General features: G+C 56.9%; 1 protein-coding gene across 3 annotated transcripts in view; it reads right to left on the reverse strand.

Annotated features, from left to right (window-relative positions):
- The window catches only part of Ap3d1 (adaptor related protein complex 3 subunit delta 1), a 51,545-nt gene that overhangs the window by 14,975 nt on the left and 13,581 nt on the right, over nt 1-22,989 (reverse strand). The window contains exons 4-12 of one of the 3 annotated variants that reach the window (XM_015503610.2): nt 22,745-22,989; nt 10,864-10,959; nt 10,082-10,162; nt 8,563-8,643; nt 6,278-6,385; nt 5,132-5,261; nt 2,057-2,196; nt 1,907-1,980; nt 778-827 (exon numbers count right to left, since the gene is read on the reverse strand). In XM_015503610.2, coding sequence (XP_015359096.1) covers nt 778-827; nt 1,907-1,980; nt 2,057-2,196; nt 5,132-5,261; nt 6,278-6,385; nt 8,563-8,643; nt 10,082-10,162; nt 10,864-10,959; nt 22,745-22,840 — 856 coding nt within the window. In that variant the 5' untranslated portion in view covers nt 22,841-22,989. The remainder of the gene's footprint in view (nt 1-777; nt 828-1,906; nt 1,981-2,056; nt 2,197-5,131; nt 5,262-6,277; nt 6,386-8,562; nt 8,644-10,081; nt 10,163-10,863; nt 10,960-22,744) is intronic. The other 2 variants (XM_048813688.1, XM_015503611.2) reach the window with 2 other exon arrangements.

A 22,989-nucleotide genomic window follows, 5' to 3' on the forward strand; every position in this document is an offset into this window, starting at 1 on the left:
ATTCTCATGGGCCACCAGGTTTAACGACCAGTTTGCAAGAGACACAGGGCGCCAAGCAGTGGCAAGAGCTCTGCTCCTCCAACAAGGAGCAGCAGGGGAGGCTGGAGGGCATCCAGCTCGGCAGCCACGCGCAAGTGCTGGGTCAGACACACAACCCCAAGGGGCACAAGACAACTGGGCACGCACAGCATCCGGTCCCTCCAGCCTGGCCAGGTGTGAGGAGCGCTGGCCCCATCCTGTGCAGAGTTGGTTTTTTTTGTCTGTTTTAAATTTTAAGACATTTTTTAATTGCTAGATCTTTATTTTATTTATTTGTATGTGGTGCTGAGAATCGAACACATGCCAGGCGAGCGCGCATCACCGAGCCACGGCTCAGCCCCTACCACCCTATGCAACCTGTGAAACCAAACTTCAGTATCCACAGACAAAACGCATGAAACCTTGGGTCCCTTCTGTGGGAGGGGCCTGCGGAGGGCTGGAGCAGCAGGGTGCCGATCCCAGGTGACAGGGGCTGGGTAACTGGGCTCTGTCCCCTTAGATGGGAAACCCCACATTTCCAAAGAGGGCTGGGCTATGAGCTACCTCAGAGACCTTCATGGACGCCAGGGTCAAGGGGACAGTGGGCCACCTGACTCTAGGGGAGGCCTCGTGGGCCTGGCTGGCTCTGGCCACTCCGCCGTCCCTTCCTGAGCTTCAGCCAGGGAGACACCCAGGGGCGGGCCTGGCACCCTCACGCTGGCCTGGCAGCACCCCCCAGAGGAGATGACGCGGGCTCACCTGCGATCACGGTGTTCACACACTCGTACAGAAGGGACATGGCGGACGTGCTGGGGAGGAAGAGAAACAGCATGAGGACAAGGTCCGGGAGTCGCCCCAGACATCAGGTGGGGGCACTGCCCTGGAGGCCTCACAGGGAGAGCACTGCTGCCAGCCCAGCCACACTGTGACGGCTACCAAGAGTCACCCCCCTGGCCTCGCCTCAGGGCCCAGCTCACCGCCCTCTCCTGCTCGTTTCATTACAAACAGAGCACACATTTAACTGAAGATTCTGGTGAGTTCTGCTGGGCTTGAGGCTTCCTTTCTTGGCTTTAAACAAACACAGTTAGCCAACAGTGCAGTTAGAGTCCCCAGGGAGCACCATGGAGCAGCCTGGGTTTCTGAGACCAGCAGGGATCCGGATGCACAGCCACAGGCTCCTGCCACACCTAGCCACTCTGCTGGTGCAAAGGACAAAGGTACTACGTTTATAAATAAAGGTGACCAGGTCTGGAAGGCTTGGGGTTCTGCTCGGCACCCAGTGAACCCTGTGGTGCCCACAGAGTGTCCCCAACTACCTCCTCCAGCATCGCACAGTACCACCTGGCACTCCGAGGAGAGCAACAGGTCAGCACACATGGCCAGCAGAGGCCCCATGGCCGGCCCTCGGGAGGTTAGCTCTGGCCACTCCACCCTCTCCCTTCCTGAGCTGTGGCCAGCACAGTAGCCAGGACTTTGGACAAACAAGATGGGCCCTGGGAGGACAGGTGAGGGGTGGGCGGCCAGCAGGAGTCTGCTCTACTCTTGACACGGTGCTGTGTCAAGCCCAAACCACAGAAGCCCAAGCAGAGAAGGCCACAGGCCAGAGTCCAGGGTGCAGGGCCCACCAGCTGGCACAGCGCCACAGATCAGAAGCCAGAGCTGCCTGAGTGTGCACAGCAGGGCCATGTCCAGGCACAGCAGGGCCATGTCCACTGCTGCAGTACAGACAGAGGGGACCCCTCAGGCGCCAAGGCACTTGCCTAAGGTACACTCCCCGAGTCCTTCCTCCTCAGGAAGGTGGACCTACAGCCCAGGATGGCATGAGGGTGGTCGGGGCCTGGCTTCCTGCTCTGGGAGCCATGAGCCGGGCATGCAAGGGGAGGCCTACCTGTGGATCAGGTTGGTGAGAGGCTCAATCAGCTTCTTGCCCAGCCTTGGCTCCAGAGGGGTCAGGGCTCCAAACTGCGGGGATAGAGCGGTGTGTCACTGCCAGCTCAAGCGGCCCTGAGGGCCAGAAGACACCCCAGGGGGCACTTGCCAGTTTGATGATCTTGATGAGCACCCAGTTGTTGGTGGAGCAGGTCATCAGCTTGAAGAAGAGGGGGGCCAGGGACAGGTAGTTCTTGGGGTTTCGTCGAGCCAGCTCACAGATGACGTTGACGGCCGCAGACTGGACCCCTGAGGACCAAGAGGGCACCCACATCAACAGCATAGAGCATCCTGTCCTCAAGGGCCCATCCCGTCTACAAGAGTGTCCTGTCCACTGGGCTGTCCTGGCTAACGGGAACCCAGCGTCGCAAGGCTGGCGCTGGCCGTCTGAGGACCCGCTCGTGGACTGCACAGGCACAGGACCAGCCAGCACTGCCACAGCGGACTGCAGTGTGGTGTGGACAACATGCACATTCTGGGTCTGTGTGCTAAGGGGCCCCAGAGGGCCCTGCCCCGGGGCTCTGGGCCTCTGGCTGGGAGCAGGGGTGCCTAGGGTGCTGAGGCCTGGCTGCACGGGAGTGTGCTAACAAAGGGTAGAACGTGAGGGGGTGCGGGAGCCCCCAAATGTGTCGCTAGTCAGAGGTGTGGCTGGCATCAGGGGGCAGAAAGACTTGGGGGCAGGCCCCTCCTCTGCACAAGGGACCCTGAGGCAGGTGCTGGAGCCAGGCCCAAGGAGCGAATCAGCACTTGGTGCATGGGACCAAGGGGCGCTCCTGTTTCAACAGGCTTCACGCTGAAGACACTGACAGAGGGTTTGGAAAAGCTGAGGGAAGAGCACACGGGTCAGAGTTCTTTGTGGTACTTCTTCCATGTTTCTACGAATCTGACAGTACTTAAAAAAAGACTTTTGAGCTCAATGCGGTGGTGCACACCTGTCATCCCAGCAGCTCAGGAGGCTGAGACAGGAGGATCACGAGGTCAAAGCCAGCCTCAGCGACAGCAAGGCCCTACGCAGCTCAGTGAGACCCTGTCTCTGAATAAAATACAAAATAGGGCTGCGATGGGGCTCAGTGGCTGAGTGCCCGAGTTCAATCCTTGATATCCCCCCGAAAAAAGGGTTTTTGAAATTTTTAACTTTCAAAAAAAGCACAAGAGGGGCTGGGGACGTGGCTCAAGCGGTAGCGCGCTCGCCTGGCATGCGTGCAGCCCGGGTTCGATCCTCAGCACCACATACCAACAAAGATGTTATGTCCGCTGAAAACTAAAAACTAAATATTAAAATTCTTTCTCTCTCTCTTTTAAAAGAAAAAAAAAAAAAAAAAAGGCAGAAGACCAGGGCTGGGTGTGGCTCAGTGGTGAGCCCGTGCCTTGCACACATGAGCCCTGGGTTCCATCCTCAGCACCAGCACCACATAAAATAAACAAACAGATAAATAAATAAAATAAAAAGTATTGTATCCTTCTACAACTAAAGCAAACAAACAAAAACATAAAAAAGAAAAGAGCAGAAAAACAAAAAGAAAGAAAATGAGTGGACATGATGGCCACACCTGTCTGCACAGCCACTTGGGAGACTGAGGCAGGAGGATCGCAAGTTCTAGGCCAGCCAGATAATAGGGGCAGGGGACACAGCTCAGTGGTAAAGCACCCTGGGTTAAGTCCCCAATACCCCCCCCCCAAAAAAAAACACCCCTTCCTGCTTTGAAAATCATGGCCCAGTCTTTATGACCAAAGAGAAAGTTCTCTCTTTTTTTTTTTTTTTGATATTTATTCTTAGGTTTTAGGTGGACACAATATCTTTATTTTGCATTTATGTGGTGCTGAGGATGGAACCCATGCCCCATGCATGCTAGGCGAGCGCTCTGCCTCTGAGCCCCAGCCCCAGCCCCAGAGAAAAAGTTCTGAGGGTTCAGTGCTCCCACCAAACTAGAACTCAGAGTGTGGCCCTAGTTCTGCCCCTGCCCTGGTGACACGGACAGGAGCACAGAGGTACTCTGAGAAAAGAGTAGGGTCCATGGTCCCCAGCATCAGCATGCAGTGGGGTGGCCCAGAGTCTTGCACTCCACTACGTGGCACACGCCCAGGACACTCCAGTGCAGCCTCTGGCCTCCGCTCTGGTGGAGGGAGGGAGGGACTGGACCTACCAGCCTTCAGTCCAGGGGGAGGTGGCTCAGCTCAGTGCTCCCGCTCTGCCCCACGGGATGGGAGTCTGTGCCAGGGGTGGTTGTTCTCTCCTGAACCAGGCCTCGCCCTCTATGCCCAAGGCCATGAGACGCAGCCTGATAAAAACGCCCCTGACCTCCACACGACCTCTTATGTTTCCTGAGGGTGCACCCTGAACCCCAGCCTCCCTTGGGCCTGAGGCACTTGGTCACCTGTGACAGTCCCCAGTTCTGGGCCTGCTCTCAATTCCTCAGTGAGGTCCATCCAGCCTCTGCCTGGGACAGCCACCACTGGTGACCACCTCACTGTGGAACACTGGATGCAGGCTGCCTGACTTGCCCCACTGACCACACCCCGCAGGGATGTGCAGATGTGCCAGGGACGCCCTCACAGCCTCAGGCACCTCCAGGCACCCTCAGTGTCTGGTGCTCTCTGATTCCCCACACCACATGCTCTGATCCCCCAGCCAGACCCCTTGGAGCCCCCCGGGTGATGCTTAGCAGTAAAGGCCCTTGCCAGGGGTCCCTTGTCCCCATGCTCCACACCCCTGACCTCTAAGTGTGGCCTCTAGGGGTTCAAGTACTCCAAAGACCTACAAGGGACCTCACTGCCTGTCAGTGAGGGGTTCTCTATCATAGGGTTCTAAATGACAGTTCAACACTGCATCCCTCAGTGGCCACATTGCAAATGTTGGCCACAAGGCCACCAGGTTGGAGGTGGCGCCCGGGCAGGATACCAGGTTGCTCTGATAGGGTCATCGAGCTGCTCCCCACCCCTTCCTGGATCCCAGGAGCACCCCAAGCTCAACTGTACCCGCTGCCGGCTGGATGCAGTGGGCTTCCTGCCTGCCAGGCCAGGCTGGGCCTCAGGTGCTGTCTACTGTGTCCCGTGGCCATCACAACACAGGGGACAAGGGGCTTCCACTAGGATCACCACCCCACAAACCCACATGCTCCCATATAACATGCCCTCGCACATTCCTGGAGACCTGGCCGGCACCCACAGACTGCAATGTACCCACCGGGGTCAGGGTCCTCCAGCTTCTCCTTCAGCCGAGGGAAGGCGGGGCGCAGAGACTCGGGGTACTTGAGGAACACCTTGTACATGATGAGCACCGCCTTCTTCCGGATGTACGGCTTGGTGTGTGACATCTGCAGAGAGAACCCAGGGTCGACACAAGCTCCCCCATCACCCACCCCGCCCTGCCCAGGGCCCTGACCCTCACCCCGCGGGTGGCTCCAGCACTCTAGTTCCGGGCCAGCCAGCTATCTGGAAAGGCCCAGAGGTGATATTTCCAGCCTTGTGGGCTCGGTGGCCTCCGTCATGACTGAGGCTCTGCCCTGGACAGGACAGCAGCACGGGCACACCCAGGTGCTACCAGAACCTGGCTTAATTCAGTTTTTATTTTTTCCTCTCTTTTGAGATGGCTCAAGTGACCCTCTTGCCCTTCTGCCCATGTAGCTGGGGCTGCAGGCACTGCCATCCTGCCTGGCAAGTCAGTCACTTATTTTTAAAACTTGGTTGACAACAGGCAGCCAGCTAGATCTGGCCCTGGGGCCACAGTGTGCTGACCCTGATCTAGGAGCCAAGACAGCCGTAACAAGCTCCGAGACCATCAGCCAACACCCACACATTCTTGTGGTCAAGGCTGACCACACATGACCTTCACCAGGTGGGAGGTGCCACTGTCCACACCCTGATGTGGAAAATGGAGGAACAGGCCCCGGTGTGGCCAGTATGCAGGGGCTGCGCCCACAGGGCTTTGCTTCAAGGCTGACTCGGTGCCAAGGAGAGCTACACCTGGACAGCACCGGGCAGAGGGGAGGCCTCACCACACTGCAGCTGGCCGGCACTGAGAAGGGCCAGGGCCGCACACACCTCAGCAAGAAAACAGGCGACCCACAGGCCTGACACACTGGACTCCCAGCTTCCTCCTGCCAGCAGGGTCGTTTTCAAGCTGAACTCAGAAACGCAGGGACTCAAGTGACCCCGAGCAGGTCCCTCCAGGGGTGACAGCAGCTGAGCTCCCATCTCACCCAGGCCACACGTGGACCACTTCACCTGTTTCCACGCGGCCAAGCTTTCTGGGTGGGACACCTTAAGCCCAAGTTCCAGGCACCCAAACACGGGACAAAGGGAAGGGCTGGCAGGCGGGCTGGAAACTCACCAGTGTCATGATGTCATTTGCCAGGTCTCTGGCAAGATCTGAGGTGACAAAACAGGACAGGCCAGTCAGCGCAACTCCAGTGTCATACTGGCTGGGGCTGCTCAGGTCCTGAGAGGGGAGAGGAGCCGCTTAGTGTGCCTGTGCCGCTCCGGCCGGCGGCCCTGCCCCAGGCCCTGCCCCCAGAACAGCCAGGGGCAAGCCCGGCGCCTGCTGGAGCTCTGGCCCAAGGCTGCACTCGTCTCCGGGAACAAGAACGGAGCAGGACACCAGGGAAGCCGAGGGCAGCTCCCAGGACCTCACTACACCACGCGCGCCGCTCCTCCACCCAGGGAGCTCTGGATGCCACTCGCCTGCCCGGGGCTCCACCTGCTGAAGGGGCTGGGGCTTCGGGCCTGCATGTGCTGGGGGTGCGCCGAGAGCCACCCTCCACGGTAGGGACACATCAGCAGCCCTGGCGCAGCCCTTGGCCCCCCAGGAGCCCGACTACTAGAGCAGCTTCACTCAGCAAAGAGCCACAGAGGGCACCAGACACTGAGGGGCCTACTGCAAGGGAGACCTGTCGAGAGGGCACTTGAGGACCACTGGGCTCTGGTCCCGGCCCCAGAGCAGCAGCCCTCCTGGGCCCTGGGCCTGTGGTCCAGGAGCTCTCAGAGTCCTGGGCTCGTTAAGCCAGCAGGGGAGGGCTGGCTGCAGCTCAGAGGTAGAGCAACAGCCTCGTGTGCGAGGCCCTGGGCTCCGTCCTCAGCACCACATAAAACACATAAAATCAAGGTCCGTGTCCATCTTCAACTAAAAGCACTAAAAGAAAAAACTGTAGGGGAGGTGATCCCTTGGGTCCCCTGGACCTGCGGGAGCTCTGTCTCTTTTTTCTTCACTTAAATAAAACCTACACTCAAAAAAAAAAAAGAAGAAGAAGAAGAAGAAAAGGAAAAGGAGAGGAAAGAAAGGCACAGGGGCGGGGACATCCAGGACACGTTCGGGGTGCCCATCAGCAGATGGGCTGCCACGGCACGGAAGCACTCCATCTGAGCCAGGACAGCACAGGGACAACAGTGACTCCCTAGACAGTGAGGCCGGAGGGGCGGGGCTGGCTCAGTGGAGAGCACTTGCCGGCACCTGATCGATCCTCGGCACCACATGCAAATAAACAAACAATGAGATCATGTTCCTCCACAACTAAAAGTATATTGAAAACTTAAAAAGTGAGGCCGCAGGGCTCCCCGCACTGCAGGCCTGACCCATAGCCCAGCACTCTTCCTGGTCAGGACGGAGCGGGGCAGGGGCGTGCTGAAGCACACAGAGCCCACCCCCTCTTTCTGCACCCCACCCCTTCCCCATCTGGCAACCACACCCTCTTCCTGGCAGAAAACCCCACCTGCCCTGGCCCCACGTGGGCACCTGACCCTGAAGTCCCTACAGGCCACACCTAGTAGCTCTGCTCTCATCCATGGTGACAGCTGGCTCCCCTGCACCACGAGCTCAGTAGGACCATTCTGCTGGGACTTGCACCTCAGGCTGTGCCGTCAATAGCACCACACACTTGCCCCATGGTCCAGGGTACCCTGAAGGGGTGACAACACCTACAGGGTCCGGCCCTTGCCCCGGTGAACATGAATCTGTAGCCTCTGATATCAGTCGGAGCTGGCAGGGCCAGCCCCACAGAGAGGGTGGGCCTCCAAGGTGCTCACACCTGCAGCCACGTCATGGGCCAGGAGCACCAGGGCCGGGAGGAGTGTCTTCTCTGTAGTCTCAAAGCCATCCCAGAAAGGTAAGAACTCTGTACAGACCTCACAGAACCTAAAAGAACCCAGGGGAGCCCGGCACAGTGGCCACACCTATCACCCACCAGCTCAGGAGGCTGAGGCAGGATAGTTGGACAATTGCAAGTCCAAAGCCAGCCTCAGCAACTTAGCGAGGCCCTAAGCACCTTCGTGAAACTCTGTCTCTAAATAAAAAATAAAAGGGCTGGGTAATGGCTCAGTGTAGAGGTTCACACTCCTGGACCACCCAAAAAACCAACATGGGAGAAAGCGTCCACTGGCAGGGGCCGTAGGAGGGGAGCAGGAAAGGGCCGGTGCCACAAGGCCAGTCTCCAAGTGCACCCCTGGAGCTGCCGGAGCTCGCCTCCAGCACCGAGCAGAGGAGACAAGACAGGGGTGTCCTGCCAGGCCCACGGGCGCCAGGTCTGCCGAGGCCAAGCCTGCTCGCTGGAGGAGCTACCCTCTGGGCTTTCTCCGCGTCGCACAGGAGGCAGGAGGGCCAGCGTGGCCGGGGTGAGTGCCCACCTTGCGTATCTGGTTCGTTGTCAGCATGATGACATCTGTGCCTTCGTGAAAACACTGGGAAGCAGCAAGGTAGCCGATGCGCTGTGGGGGTCAAGCGACAGCACGTCAGAGACACGAGGAAGCCTCCTGGAGACTCCAGCCAGCAGTGTGTCCTCTGTCCAGGTGCTGGGGGCTGGGGCGCGAGCGCCAGGCCACACCAGGCCCCCACACAGCTCAAGGAGGCGCCCAGGTGGGTGGGAGCTCCTGGTCTGGAAACACGTTCCTCCACAGGCTGCCAGGCCCTGCCTGCGCTCTGATTGCAATGGAGCCGCTGAGCCACAGGAATGAGGCAGGAAGTCCTGGGTTTGGTGATGACCCAGGCCCCTCTTCAGCAGGCTGCAGAGGATGCCCAGGGTCACACTCACAAATGCAGAGAATGCTTTAAATACACGTGTATGGGCGACCACGTCAGCTTTGACAAACAGGGCATTTCATTTCTCCACCCCAGTTCCTGGGGTGAGGGGGTGCATGGCTCAGTGAGAGCGCTGGCTGAGCATGTGTGAAGCCCAAGTCCCATCCCCAGGACCACAAGAAATATCAACCAATAAATTGGCTGGGTGTGGTGGCACACACCTGTGATCCTAGCAACCTGGAAGGCCGAGGCAGGAGGGTCAGAAGTTCAAGGCTAGCCTGGGCTACTTAGCGAGACCCTGTCTTCAAAATAAAAATTTAAAAAGGGACTGTGGATGTGGCTCAGCAGTAGAGCACCCCGGGTTCAATCCCCAGTAACAGGGGAAAAAAAGAAGAAAATGTCTAAGAGGCACACGGACAGGGTAATGGAGTGATCTTGAGACAAGGAGATTAACTGTTGATTTTTTCTAAGGGTCATAAATTTAACTTGTCATCTAAAATATACACTCAGTTCAGGCTTAACAAAATCAACATTTGTTGACATTATTTTAAATGAAAAGAAAAGCTTTACATAGATGGTATTTAATAAATCAACAACTTGGGGGGTGACGGTTGCATGGAGAAAGCCACTGGAACTGAGACAGGTAGGTCATTATTAGTTTTGTTATTTCCGTCTTTTTTTCTTTTTGTTTTTGAAGTATGTTTCCTTTAACCCATTAAAGTCCCAAGTTTTCAATTCTGCAAATGTAAGCAACACTCCAGTATTATTTCAAGGTCACCCTAAATGGTACATCTCCTGCTCTGTTTGAGTTCTCACAGGTGTTCCACATCTGGACAACGGGACAAAATGGGTCAATAAATGCCCAAGGGTAGATTCGGGCTTGCTGCTGACGAGCAGTACCGGCGGACCCAGGCCCTCGCGCATGCCAAGCAAGGCCTCACCCTGAGCTGCCCCTCAGCCCTGAGGATTTTTTTAAGACAAGTAAACCCTCCAGGACCCACGCTCACCACCTGGGGTGCGCGTGAAGCTGGGGTTCGGGAAGCTGATACTTCGCCTGGCAGCCTGGCGCCTGGCCCCAGGGGATGTTGGTGTGGAGGATGCCCCCCACCCACGCCCACCCGTACCCACCTTGAAGGTGAACTTGGAGGCGCTCATGACTTCGACGATGTTGAAGGCAGCCCAGCTGATGTCGTACCCTAACATTTGCAACTGTTAAGAAGGAGGCACGGGAACTCTTACTCACACGCCAAAGCGGGGACAAAGGGAGCCACCTTAACGGACGTGCGCTCCAGTCAGCTCAGCCACCAAGGGCACCCACACACACCCTAGGCTCCTGCACCATCTGACACTCAGAATCCACAGGGACAGGTCAACAACAACTCTACAAGGCAACAAATACCGACAACTGAGACACGGAACTCCCACCCACGACACTGGGCTCCGGGCAACAGCTGGGTCCACAAGTGCCCTTCCTGGGGGCTGTTGGGACAAGCCCTCCCTATCTCTGAGGAGGAATCAGGTGGGAGGATGGGCACAGCCCCAGCTCACACCATGGGCAGCAACTGCAGCCCGGAGGGAGCCTGGCAGCGCAGAGCCTGGGCTCACCCGCTCGGCTCCAGGCCTTCCTGGAGGGCGGGCCTCCAGCACCCCGCCACCCCCAGCACCCCAGGCACGCCAGCTGTGTCATCATCACAGCCTGACCTGGAGTTGGCACCGTGGCTGATGGTAGCAGTGACAGGTGGATGGACGGCAGGCAGGCAGGCACGCGCACGCGCGCGCGCACACACACACACACACACACACACACACACACACGGGCAGCGGGACGGTGGACAGATGTGGAATACACATTGAGCCTGGCAGGTGGAGGCTGAGGCCAAGGCTCGGCCCAGCCCTCGGGAGGCACTCACATAGGTCAGCTTGCAGACGGCATTGGCCTTCACCGCGATGTTGTCTTGCTTCAGCTCCTGCTTGATTTCATCAATGCACTGAGAGATGTATTTTGCCTAAAATGGAAAAAGAAAAAAAACAGCCTAAGTTCAAACATCTACCGGAAACAGTCGACAGTAACCAGTCTGGAAAGAAGCCAGACACAAAAAGGCCACAGTGTGCGATTCTACTGATAGGAAATGCCCAGAACAGGTGGGTCCAGGGACAGGCCGTGGACACCCAGAGGCTGGGGAGGGGATGGCGGTAACTGCTCACGAGGACACAGTTTCTTGTACGCCTTGGGTGAGGGTGACAGAATGCTCTGGTGTCACATAACATTCCAACACATGTGTGGACACGTTGGATGTGTCCACTCCCCAGTGGACGCAGGGCACTGGGCCTGTCATGCCACCCAGGGGTTCCGCCTGCCGTGTGCCTCCAGCCCTCGGCACAGGCTGCCAGCTCTGCCCTCCCGCCATGCCCAAGAGGGCTCGGCCCAGCAGCACTGAGGGGCCAGGGTCAGGTGCCAGCCAGACGTGCTCCTCTGAGTGTGGCACACCACGAGACGAGCAGAGGTCACCACGTCAGCCCAGGAGGAAAGCAGAGGTCACTCCAGGGTCTGGGGTAACTTCAACAGTCGGTGTTCAGGGGCCACAGGGGCCCTCCTGAGCACTGTGTCGAGCACCAGGGCCCCTCACCCTGTTTGGTTGTGTGATGAGAGGACCAAGAGCTATACCTGCTGTATCCTGTCCTCCCATCCTCAGATGGTGGGGCTCAATGCTCCTTCCAACACCCCCAAGACCTACCACCTCCCCTGGGGTCAGGCCCTCGTGGATGGGACAAGGAGCTCTGGTCCCAGTCCCCGTGCGGCCACCTCATCCCCTCCAGGCCTGTTCTTTGGAGGCAGCCCCAGAACCTGCTGCTCGTCCTGTCACTGCAGGGCCACGCCCTGACCCAGGCAGGGGCAGAGGGCCACTGCTATTCAGTGCCCTCTCTGCCACAGAATATTCTGAATATTTTATGATCCAGACTTAGAACAATGGAACAAGCGACACTGTACACTGACAACATGCTTCAAATTACCAAATCCTGCTGAGGGCTCCTGGGATCCTTGCCTGGCACGCGGGTGTCCCTTTGTTGCACCTCAAAGGACCACAGCAGTTAATGTGGTGCTGAAGATCAACCCAGGGCCTCGAGCACGTGAGGCAAGCGCTCTACTGCTGAGCCCCAACCCCAGCCCCTTTTCTTTTTTGTGTTTCATTTTGAGACAGGGTCTGGCTAAGTTGCTTCAGGCTCTTGCTAAATGGGAACATCAAGGGTGGAGGTGCCTGCTGGGCGCGGTGGAACACGCCTGTCATCCCAATAGCTCAGGAGGCTGAGGCGGGAGGATCACCAGTTCAAAGCCAGCCTCAGCACCAGCAAGTTCTCAGCCACTCAGTGAGACCGTGCCTCTAAATAAAAAATACAAAACAGGGCTGGGGGTGGGGCTTAGTGGTCAAGGGCCCTGAGTTCAATTCCTGGTACCACAGACAGACAGACAAACAAACAAGTGGAGCTGCCAGGTTCAGTGGCCACACCTGTAAGCCCAGTGGCTGGGGAGGCTGAGGCAGGAGGTTCGCAAGTTCAAGACCAGCCTCAGCAATTCAGCAAAAGCCTGAAGCAACTTAGCAAGATCCTGTCTCAAAATAAAACATAAAAAAGTAAAAAAAGGGACTGGGGTTGTGGCTCAGGGGTAAAGCGCTCACCTCACACATGCAAGGTCCTGGGTTCGATGCTCAGCACCACATAAAAAAAATAATAATAAAGGTATTGTGTCCAACTACAACTAAAATAAAATATATATATATTTTTTTTTAGATAGAGTGAGAGAGGGAGGGAGAGAGAGAGAGAATTTTTAATATTTATTTTTTAGTTCTCGGCGGACACAACATCTTTGTTGGTATGTGGTGCTGAGGATCGAACCCGGGCCGCACACATGCCAGGCGAGCGCGCTACCGCTTGAGCCACATCCCCAGCCCAAAATAAAATATTTTTAAAAAAGAAAAAATTAAATAGAGCTGGGGATGTGGCTCAGTGGTAAGCACCCCTGGGCTCAATCCCCGGTACAAAAACAGAAAGGTGGGCTGGGGATGCGGCTCAAGCAGTAGCACGCTTGCCTGGCATGCGTGGGGCGCTAGGTTCATCCTCAGCACCACATACAAATAAAATAAAGATGTTGTGTCCACCGAAAACTAAAAAATGCATATTAAAAAAATCTCTCTCTCTTTGAAAAAAAAAAAAAAAGGTGCAGCTGCTGCCGGCAGCAGTAGTGACCGCCCACCTGGCCAGCAACTCCAATCCCAGGTACACCCAAGACCACTGAAGACAGGGGTCCCAGCACCACACCAGTTCACTAAGGTTCTCAGCGACACGCCTCCCGCTGCCTGGGCAGGAGGACCTGTCAATGTCCACTCCCAGTATCCAGAAAATACCTCTGAACTGCTCCAAATGAGGAGCAGGAGCCACCTGCACTCAAGGAAACAGGCAGCCCAGGGAGAGCAGCTGGCTGCAGGACAGGGGCTGGGCAGGCAAAGCAGCCCCTCAGGCCGCCCGGCTCCCGAGGAGCAGAGGACAGTCCGCTGGGGCAGGAAACAGCCTGGGAACCTCAGCAGAGTCACGCAGACCCCAGAAGCGCAAAGATTCCGAAATAAAATCCACGCACAGGCAAAAGTGCAGCTTCGCGGCCGAGCGGTACGCTGGAAGGTGGGAGGCGCTGGGTGCCACCTCAGCACCAAAAACACAAAGCGACTCGTCACAGTGCTTAAATGCTTATATCAAAGCTACCTGGTGTCAAAATATGGATTGTGGTAAAAGGGTACCAGGAACTGAAACCAGGCACTTCATACTGAGCCACATTCCCAGTCCTTGTTTTCTCTTTTCTTTTTTTTTTGAGACAGACCTTGTTAAGTAGCTGAGGCTGGCCTCAAACTTGTGATCCTTCTGCCTCCGCCTCCCAAGTCACCTTTGCCAGTGCCACTGTGTCCAGTTTATATAAGGCATTTGAGCATCCTTGGATTTTTAGTATTCTGGGAGTCCTGAAATCAAGCTCTCAAGGGTGCCAAGGGATGATCCTCTGTTAACAATATAAACTAGCTGGATGCAGTGGCGCACACCTATAATTCAGTGGCTCAGGAGGCGAAAGAAAGGGGGTTATAAGTTCAAAGCCTGCTTCAGCAATTTAGCAAGACCCTGTCTCAAAAAAAAAACAGAACAAAAAAAAACCATAAACTAGAAATGTTTTGAGGTGTAAGGTATAAATGGCTACATACTGAAACACAAAAACAATTCAAGATGCAGCCTGGTGGGATTCCTCAACTGCCTGGGCTAGCTCCATGGAAAAACTCGCTCCTCCACCTGCCAAACAAGTGCGGAGGTGCAAGGGCTCCTCTTTAGCTGTGGGAACTTATTTGGAACACAGGATGCACACTTCCTTTCCACAGGAACCCCTCAGGGCGACAGGCAAACTGGCTGTATCAAACCTCGCTGCACAGATGAAACTCCCTGGAGAGCTTTTCTTAAAAATTTAGATTCTCACTGGCCTGTCATGGAGGGGCTCAGGAGGCTGAGGCAGGAGGATCTCAAGTTCAAAGCCAGCCACAGAAATTTAATGAGCCCCTAAGCAACTTAGCAAGACCCTGTCTCAAAGTAACTAAAAAAGGGGGCTGGGGACATAGCTGAGCTGATAGAGTTCTTGCCTAGCATGCACAAGGCCCTGGGTTCAATCCCCAGCACCACCAAAAATAAATTAATTAACTAAAATTTTTAAAAATAAATAAAAAGGGCTGGAGAAGTGGCTCAGTGGTAAAGTACCCCTGGCTCAATCCCTGCCACCAAAAATATAAACAAACCCGATTCCTGGGCCTGCCCTAGATGAATGAAATCCAGGCAGATTTCTGGGATAAAGCCAGAGAAGCTGTATTTCCCCAGTGTTGGCAGAGGGGCTCGAGGGCCACCTGCCGTCTGCACAGGAGGACGTGTGCCTGGTGGCTCACAAGGCTCCTCGGCCCCAAGCAGGGGCAGGGGGTGGTGCCACAGGCCAGGTCCATCCCTGCCCACTGCCTCTAGCCTAGGCACTGCTTCTCTCTCTCCTCCTCCTCTTTCTCCCTGTTTCTCTCTCCCTAAAAAATAAGTAAATAAATAAATGAACTGGGTGCAGCCACATCCCGCCTCTCAGCATGTGCGGGGACAAAAGATGAAGGCATGGAGAGGTGCCACCTGGACGGTCCTTCCCTGAGGCTGGGAGGGCACCTCATGTCTGCATCCACTGCAGGCCGGGGCAAAGCAGTGGGGCCTCAGCCCTGGTCACAATCAGCAAGCTCAACGACAGCTCAGTGTACAGCAGCTGCACCACAGGCGACCCGAGGCCACCTTGGTCTCCCTGACCCTCCATCTGCCTGCCGCAGGCTCCCTGACAGGAGAGAAGCGGGCCCAGAGCTCCAGAGCAAGTTCTCCTTTGGGCGACCCCATCCCCAGGGAACACCGGCCATGTCTGGGGACAGTGGTGGCTCCATGAGGGAGGTTGTGCCAGGAGGCGTGCTGCTCAGCACGTGCAGTGCTCAGGACGCCCACCACTGAGCCCTAGCCTCGGTCATGAGGAGGAGACCCTGACTTAGGGCAGTGACTGACGTTACTGAAAGAAAAAAGAAAAAACACTTAGTGCGGCATGGTGGCCACCCTGTCATTCCAGCAACTCAGGAGGCTGAGGCAGGAGCGTCACAAGTTCCAGGCCAGCCTCAGTAAGTTATTGAGGCCAACAAGAAAGAAAGAAGGACTGGGGGTACAGCTCAGTGGTACAGCAGCCCAGTCACCCGCTCCAAAGACAGAAAACTCGGCTCAAACACGCATTTTTATCCTTCTCTCAGGTGTGGAAATGAACCTCAAAAAATAACCACCAGGGGCCAGCTGGCCTGGGGCTGGGGCTCAGTGGCAGAGCGCTTTCCCAGCACGTGTGAGGCCCTGGGTTTGATCCTCAGCCCCACAGAAAAGAAATAAATAAAATAAAGGTCCATCAACAACTGAAAAAAAATTTTTTAAGTAAAACAAAATAGCAGTCAGTGTGTACTAAGTATTGCCCAAGCCAGATCAGCAGAGGACTTGCGGTCAGGTCCCCTGGCAGCACCCTAGTGAGTGTCCCCAGCCGCGTCCCTGGGCCCAGGAATGGCGTTCTTGAGGCCCGACTGCGGCCCAGGGCAGCACAGCACCCGCTTCTCCCTCCCTGAGCCCCAGTGTACGGCATCCTTGAAATATCACCCACCGAGTTCTCCGCCACTCCTGGGCGAGGCAAGCACTTCCCCCGGGCGACTCCTTATTTGGACCTTGAGACGGCCTGGCTAAGTTGGGATGTGGCTAGGTGGCCAGGGCGGCTTCAAACTTCCCATCCTCCCCCCTCAGCCTCCTGCGCAGCAGGGACGCCAGGCATGGTCCTGCGCCTGCTCACAAACCAATAAAATGAATGTTCAAGGGAGCTGGGCATCATCCAGCAACTCAGGAGGCTGAGGCAGGAGGATCACAAGTTCCAGGCCAGCCTCAGCAACTTAGCAAGACCCTGTCTCAAAGAAATAAAAGGGCTGGGAGTGTGGTCCAATGGTGGAGCACTTCCCGAGCAGGTGCAAAGCCCCAGGTTCCACAAACCAATAATAAAAAGAAAACAAGTGTCTAAAAGCATCAGTGAAATAGGTTTTGGAAATTCTTGTACCGCAGCGAAAATGTTTTCATACTGGGCCAGGACTGGGAAATCCAGAAATGGGATTTTAAATGTCAGTTTACTGTGAGGCAAATCCCAGGGGCCTTCACGCACCTGCTCCTACAGCCCTGCTCACGGTCAGCCTCTGCCAGCACCTGACGGAAGCTGGTCGTGGTGGTGCTGAACCAAACTCGAGCAAGAGCACAGGCAAGGAGGGCCGCAAGTGTCCGGCTGCGCAGCCCTGAGGGCTCAGCCCCGGCCTGAGGTGCCTAGGGTGCTGGGACGGAGGGACGACGGACGCTCCAGGCCAGAAGCTGGCACAGGGGAGCTGGAAAGTCCAGCCGAGGGCAGCAGGGACCCACCCAGGGCTTTGAAGGCAAGTACAGGGCAGGAGGGAGGAGGCCTGGGATACAGTCAGGATGCCCTGAGAGCATCTGACCAAAGGCCCCAAATAGGGACACAGGAGGAACAGAAGAGATGCTGCAGGTCAGCAAAGGAGTCAAGGGCACAGGGCGGGGCTCTGCTCTTCTTTAAAAGGACCAGGAAGGAGGGAGGACAGAAGACAGACGCATTCCTGCCATCCCTGTGGCTTGGAGGCTGAGGCAGGAGGATCACAAATTCAAAGCCAGCCTCAGCAATAGCGAAGCCCTAAGCAACTCGGTGAGACTCTATCTCTAAATAGGGCTAGGGATGTGGCTCAGTGGTTGAGTGACCCTGAGTCCAATCCCCAGTAACCAGCACCCCCCAAAAAAGAGGGAGGACAGAGGGATGGGGATACCAACTTTGCACTCCAAGTGTGGGGTGACCCAGGCTTCTGGGGGAAGGTGACAGCAAGATGGGTAAGTCCAGAACACCTGCTCTGAGCTGGAACTGAGACGAGGTGGAGGGGAGGGTATGGAGGGAGAGGACACCAGTGACCAGAGGACCACGGCAGAGCACGCTGAGTGTCAGCTGCAGCTCCCCACAGGAGCCCTGGCCACACGCAGCTCAAGAACTGCAACATGGGGTTAGAACTGACACAGGTGCGGAGCAGAGACACACAGGTCCCTTGGCCCAGGACCAGACAACACAGAAGAGCTTCGGTGGGATCTTCAGGGCGGTGCGGGTCAGGTAGGTCCTTCTTCCATAAACCCTGCCTGCTGCTTGTGTCTGTCCTGCAGGCTGATCAAGCCAGGTCCTCGCACATGCCAGGCCAGCGCTCCAGCACTGAGCTGCACCCAGCCCGCTTCTGTGTTTTAAAAAGATGGCGACTAGAACACTTGAACCTGCTCACATGGCTAGCACCACCTGTACAGGACAGCACCGTTTGTAGGCAGTGGTGACACCAGATGCCCCACAGCAGCATGGCCAGCTGGGGCCAGCACACACACTCCCGTCCCCTCGACTCCTGGCCTGGGAGCTCTGGCGTCCCGGAAACGTGGTGACTCCCTTGTCCTGACTGCAGTGCCGGAGCTCTGTGACCCCCAGAGATGGCCTTCCTTGCCGTGTCCACCTGAGAGTCAGGTTGACACACTCCGTCAGACGGTCACTGTAGACACAGCGGCTCTCACCTGCTCAGTGTCGACTCCGGAAGAGGCCGCGGTGGATCCAGGTGTGGCAGGGCTGGGCCCTCCTGAGTCCCCAGAGGCCCCTCAGCCCTTGGGTCGAGCCCCTCCTCCAGCACCAGGCCCAGCAGCACAGCATCTTCCAGGCTCTCTAACTCCGCCCACCCGTCTCCCCTCCTAAGGACCCTGTGGTGACCCTGGGCCCCAGATGGCCAGGGTGACCCAGCTCAAGGTCCTTCCCTGATCCTATCTTGCATCCAGAGGCAAGGTACCTACATGTCCAAGGATCAGCACGAGGCTCCCTCTGGGGACTAGCATTCAGCTGACCACAGTCAGGTCACCTAGTGACCCAGGGCCGGGAAAGACCCATACTGTGGGGCTATGGCTTCCAGGCTGCAGCACAGAAGCCAGGAGACAGAGGTGGGCCCACCTTCAAGGCAGACAGGCAGCCCAACGCCTGGGGCCTCGGGGAAAGAGGCCCTGCCTGGAGGGCCCGGCAAGGCAGAGGGCCCAGTGGGTGAGCAGAGCCAGTCCCAGCCCAGGGCCCGAACAACAGGCAGCACCTGCGCCAGGAGGCGGGTGGGAAAAAGGGGGAGGCTCAAGTCCCAGGCTAAGCAAAGAAGCTGGACAATGGAGACACCAAGAGGCCTAGAGGTTTGTGACAAGAGAGACCCATGAGGGTGAGGGGCAGACGCACAGGCTCAGGCACACCACAGGGCCACACCACGAGAGCGGTGTGCCCTCTACCCAGGGTGACAGTCGCTGGTAGCCCACTGGGGAGTAGGGCCAGTGGACGTGAAGAAAAAGCTCCATCCAGGGCCCTGGCAGCAGCCCCAACATGGGCTGTCCATGCCTGGACTTTGTTGGGACAAAAGCATCCCCTGGGGCTGCACCTGTGGTCACAGGGAAATACAACAAAGCCGGGGTGGCCTGGGGTCCCAGAGGCCTGCCCAGGGTTGCTGGGCACTCAATCGCTGGCTGGAGCACATGGGCGGCATGGACTCCCGTACACCAGGCACAGACAAGCCAGGGTCCAGCACCTCCCTCTGGGGTGGAGGCCTAGAAGATGCACCTGGGTGCCACCCAAAGGGGCTAGAGAAGAGACCACGCCCAGGCAGGGGAAGGTGCTGGAGGTGCTGGAAGCCTGCAAGAGCCAGGCACAAGGCCACGGAGTGACAGGCACTGGCCCTGATCAACACACGCCCTCGCTGACCTGGGTGGACACTGGAGGACCTGGTCCACCAGCCTGAGACTGTCAGGCAGAGCAAATGGCACTGCCTGACCCCACTAAGCTGCCCATCAGGGGGGCTTGCCGTGCGGCGGGTCTGCCTGCACACTGCAGCAAGCTGCAGGGGCGGAGGGCTGGCGGGCAGGGGCGGGCAGACCTGTCCCCAATCCCCAGCAATGCCCAGCTCTGCGTGGAACCCCGTGTCGCACAAACCAGATCACACAGCTGCTGCCTGGAGCGGCTGAGGGTGCCTAGAAGAGGGGCTGCCCACCTGCCGGAGCCAACACCTACCACCAAAAGGAAGCTCTGTTGGGAAGACGCACACTCGGGCGTCTTTGCTCAGGGGCAACCGCAACAGAAAAGCACCAGTGGAGGAGGAGGCCGCGTTTTTTTTTTTTTTGTTTTTGTTTTAAGAATTTTTTTTCACAAGGCCTTTATTTTATTTATCTGTTTTTATGTGGAGCTGAGGATCAAACCCAGTGCCTCACACATGCTAGGTGAGTGCTCTACCATGAGCCCCAGCCTCCGGCGGAGGAAGCCACTTTTTAAAGGGGGAACAGGCACTGCGGCTGCCCAGGGCTGTGGCACCAGCATCTGTGAGCCCTGGAGGAATGCCCTTGAGACCACGAGGATGGACCTCTGAGGAACCAGGAGCCAGACTCCACAGGTCTGCCAGGATCATCCAACACGTCAACCAGTCAACAGAGGCACACAGAAACCTGGGACTCTGAGAACATCCCGCCCAGCCGGGCCCTGCATCCTTTAAAAGCAGATCCAGCCAGGCGCGATGGCCACACCTGTATCCCAGCAACTCAGAAGGCTGAGGCAGGAGGATCACAAGTTCAAAGCCAGCCTCAATTTAGCAAAACCCTAAGCAACTAGGTGAGACCCTATCTCTTCATAAAATACAAAAAAGGGCTGAGGATGTGGCTCAGTGGTTGAATGCCTCTGGGTTCAATCCCTGGCAACTAAATAAATAAATAAAATCACATCCACCACCGGTGTCCCATTTGATGAGGACCCTGTCTGTGGAAAAGGCACTATCAGTTCCTACCAACTCTAAATGAAGAAACACACCTCCAAACTGAGGGTCCAGCTGAGAGGTAAAGTGTGTGCTTTGTGTGGGCAAGACTTTGGGACTGACCCACAACATAGGGGCTGAAGGCTACTGGGGAAAGAAGGCACACCTCCCTCAAAACCAGGCCCGCGCCAGGCACAGTGGCACCACCTGTAATCCCAGGGGCTGGGGAGGCTGAAATAGAAGGATCACAAGTTCAAAGCCAGCCTCAGGCCTGGACTGAAGCTCAGTGGCAGAGCGCTCGCCGAGCATGGATGAGGCCCTGGGTTCAATCCTCAGCGACACATAAAAATGAACAAAATAAAGGCATTCTACCCATCTACAACTACCAAAAAAAAATAATAAATAAACAAAATAAAGGCATGCTATCAAACAAACAAAACAAACAAAAAAAAAACAGCCTTATCAAAAAGCAACTCAGTGAGACCCTGTCTCTAAATAAAAATAGGGCTGGGGATGCAGCTCAGTGGCTGAGTGTCCCTGAGTTCCATTCCCTGTACCACCACCACCAAAAAAAAAAAAAAAAAAAAAACCCAGGCCCCTTTCTGGTGCAGTGGCCCACACCTGTAATCCTAGTTAGTCCAGAGGCTGAGCCCAAAGGATTGCAAGTCTAAGACCAGCCTGGAGCCCTGTGTCGAACATAATCCCAGCAACGGGAAGCTGGGGAGGAGGGTCACTAGGTCTGAAGCCAGCCTTAGCAATTTAGTGAGACCCTCAGCTATTTACCAAGACCCTGTGTCAAAACAAAATTAAAAAGGACTGAGGAGGTGACTTGGTGGTAGAGCACACCTAGGTTCAATCCCCAGCACCAAAAAACAAACAAGCTAACAAAAAAGACCAGCCTAGGCAACAGAGCAAGATTCCATTTCAAAAAATGATAGAATACCGTCCAAACAGTGGCACATGCCTGTCATTCCAACTACACAAGAGGCCAGGCCAGTCAACTAGGCCCTGCCTAAAAATAAGAAATAAAAAGGCTGGGGTGTAGCTCAGTGGCAGAGCACTCCTAGGTTCAATCCCCAGCACCAGGGCGGGGGGCACCACTCCCCTCATTAGAGAGTGTGTAGTCCACCCTCAGGGTTGCCAAACAAGCTGACCAGGGACAACCACAGAATGGGATGGAGGGACAGGAGCCAGGAGATCCTACCGGGGCAGAAAAAGCCACCTGAGGGTGTGAACACACTTTGAATCTGGCTAGCCACACTCATTATCTACACCGCAGGGCAAACAGCTACTCCTTCAGCTCCAACAGAACTGAGGACGGCATCCAAGTTGCTCACACAGCCACCAAGCAGCCAGGCGCTGAGGATGCAGAGCAAGGTGCAGCCAGAGAGGCAGGATGGCGTACAGTTAAGAAGAAACCAGCCTCCTTGCCCAGCAGGTGACAAGCTTCTGGGAAAGGGCAACAAGGCGCAAGACCTCAGGTTCCCAGCCAGGAGCCTGGCTGAGGGCATCTGGAGCGAGTTCCTGACTTTCTGCTCCTTCTGGCACAGGCCAGTAGCAGACCAGCTCATATCTGGCACCTGGGCTTAAAGGGCCTAACCCTCCTATTTGGGCATTCCTCAATGAAGCCAGCCGCTTGGTGGCCGCTCAATGTTTCTGTTCTTCCCTAATCTAGGTCACAGGTTGGGGGAAGGGAGGGGAGGGAAGGAAATGATGCCCAGTTACAATTTCACTTCTGGGAGACCATTTCCACCCCTGGGTTTGGTTCCTGTTTGAAGCTGGCTTTCCCACTCCAGCGTTTTCTTGGCTGCTCCCTTATGGGGGCTGAAGGGATAGCCCTAGGAGCTGGGGCCCAGAGGCAAGGCCCTGACACCTGGCAGTGTCCCCAGCCTGGCCGCGGGGAGCAACCTGGACACGGTTCCCCATCCAAGGAGAGTCCCCATGAGAATCAGGGATCTCCTGAGTCCCCAGGGTTCCTGGGCGCAGACACCAAGCCCCACAACTTCGCCTGTGTAGGGAAACTCACGAGGTCTCTGTGCAATGACCGAGGGGAGGGGGCAGAATCTCCCCGAGGGGCGCACTGAGGCTCCGGGAGGCTGGCCACCCTGCGGCAGGGCCCGGGCCGCCGCCTCGGGAACACTGCTGCCCCAGGTGGTCCGCAGACGGCAGCACAGGGGTACACTGAGGCTGGACAGGGAGAGGACGTGCGGCGTCGCTGCCCTGGACAGGCGGGGCCGGAGCTCGGAGCTTGGCCCCGGGCACCGGCTGGAGGCTGAGCCGGCCGGGTGGGCAGGGCGGGCAGAGCCGGGACGGTGACCAGGCCGGGCACCCGCTTGTGCCGGCTCACCTCGTCCTCCTTGTGGTTGCGGATGCCGCGGACCAGGTCCTGCAGGTTCTTGTCGAACATGCGGTCGATGCTGCCCTTGACCATCTTGAGGGCCATCGCGGCGGCCCGCGGGCTCTGGCCCCGAAGGTCCGCGGCCAGGCACCGTGCAGGGGCCGGGAACCGCGCCTGCCGCCCGCGGAGCACTGCGCTGCCGGCCGCCGCGGCGGGCAGGTGCCAGGCCAGGGCGGCGGCGCGGCGGTGACAGG

Source organism: Marmota marmota, unplaced genomic scaffold (genome assembly GCF_001458135.2).
Source record: "Marmota marmota marmota unplaced genomic scaffold, marMar, whole genome shotgun sequence".
NCBI classification, from domain to species: Eukaryota; Metazoa; Chordata; class Mammalia; order Rodentia; family Sciuridae; genus Marmota; species Marmota marmota.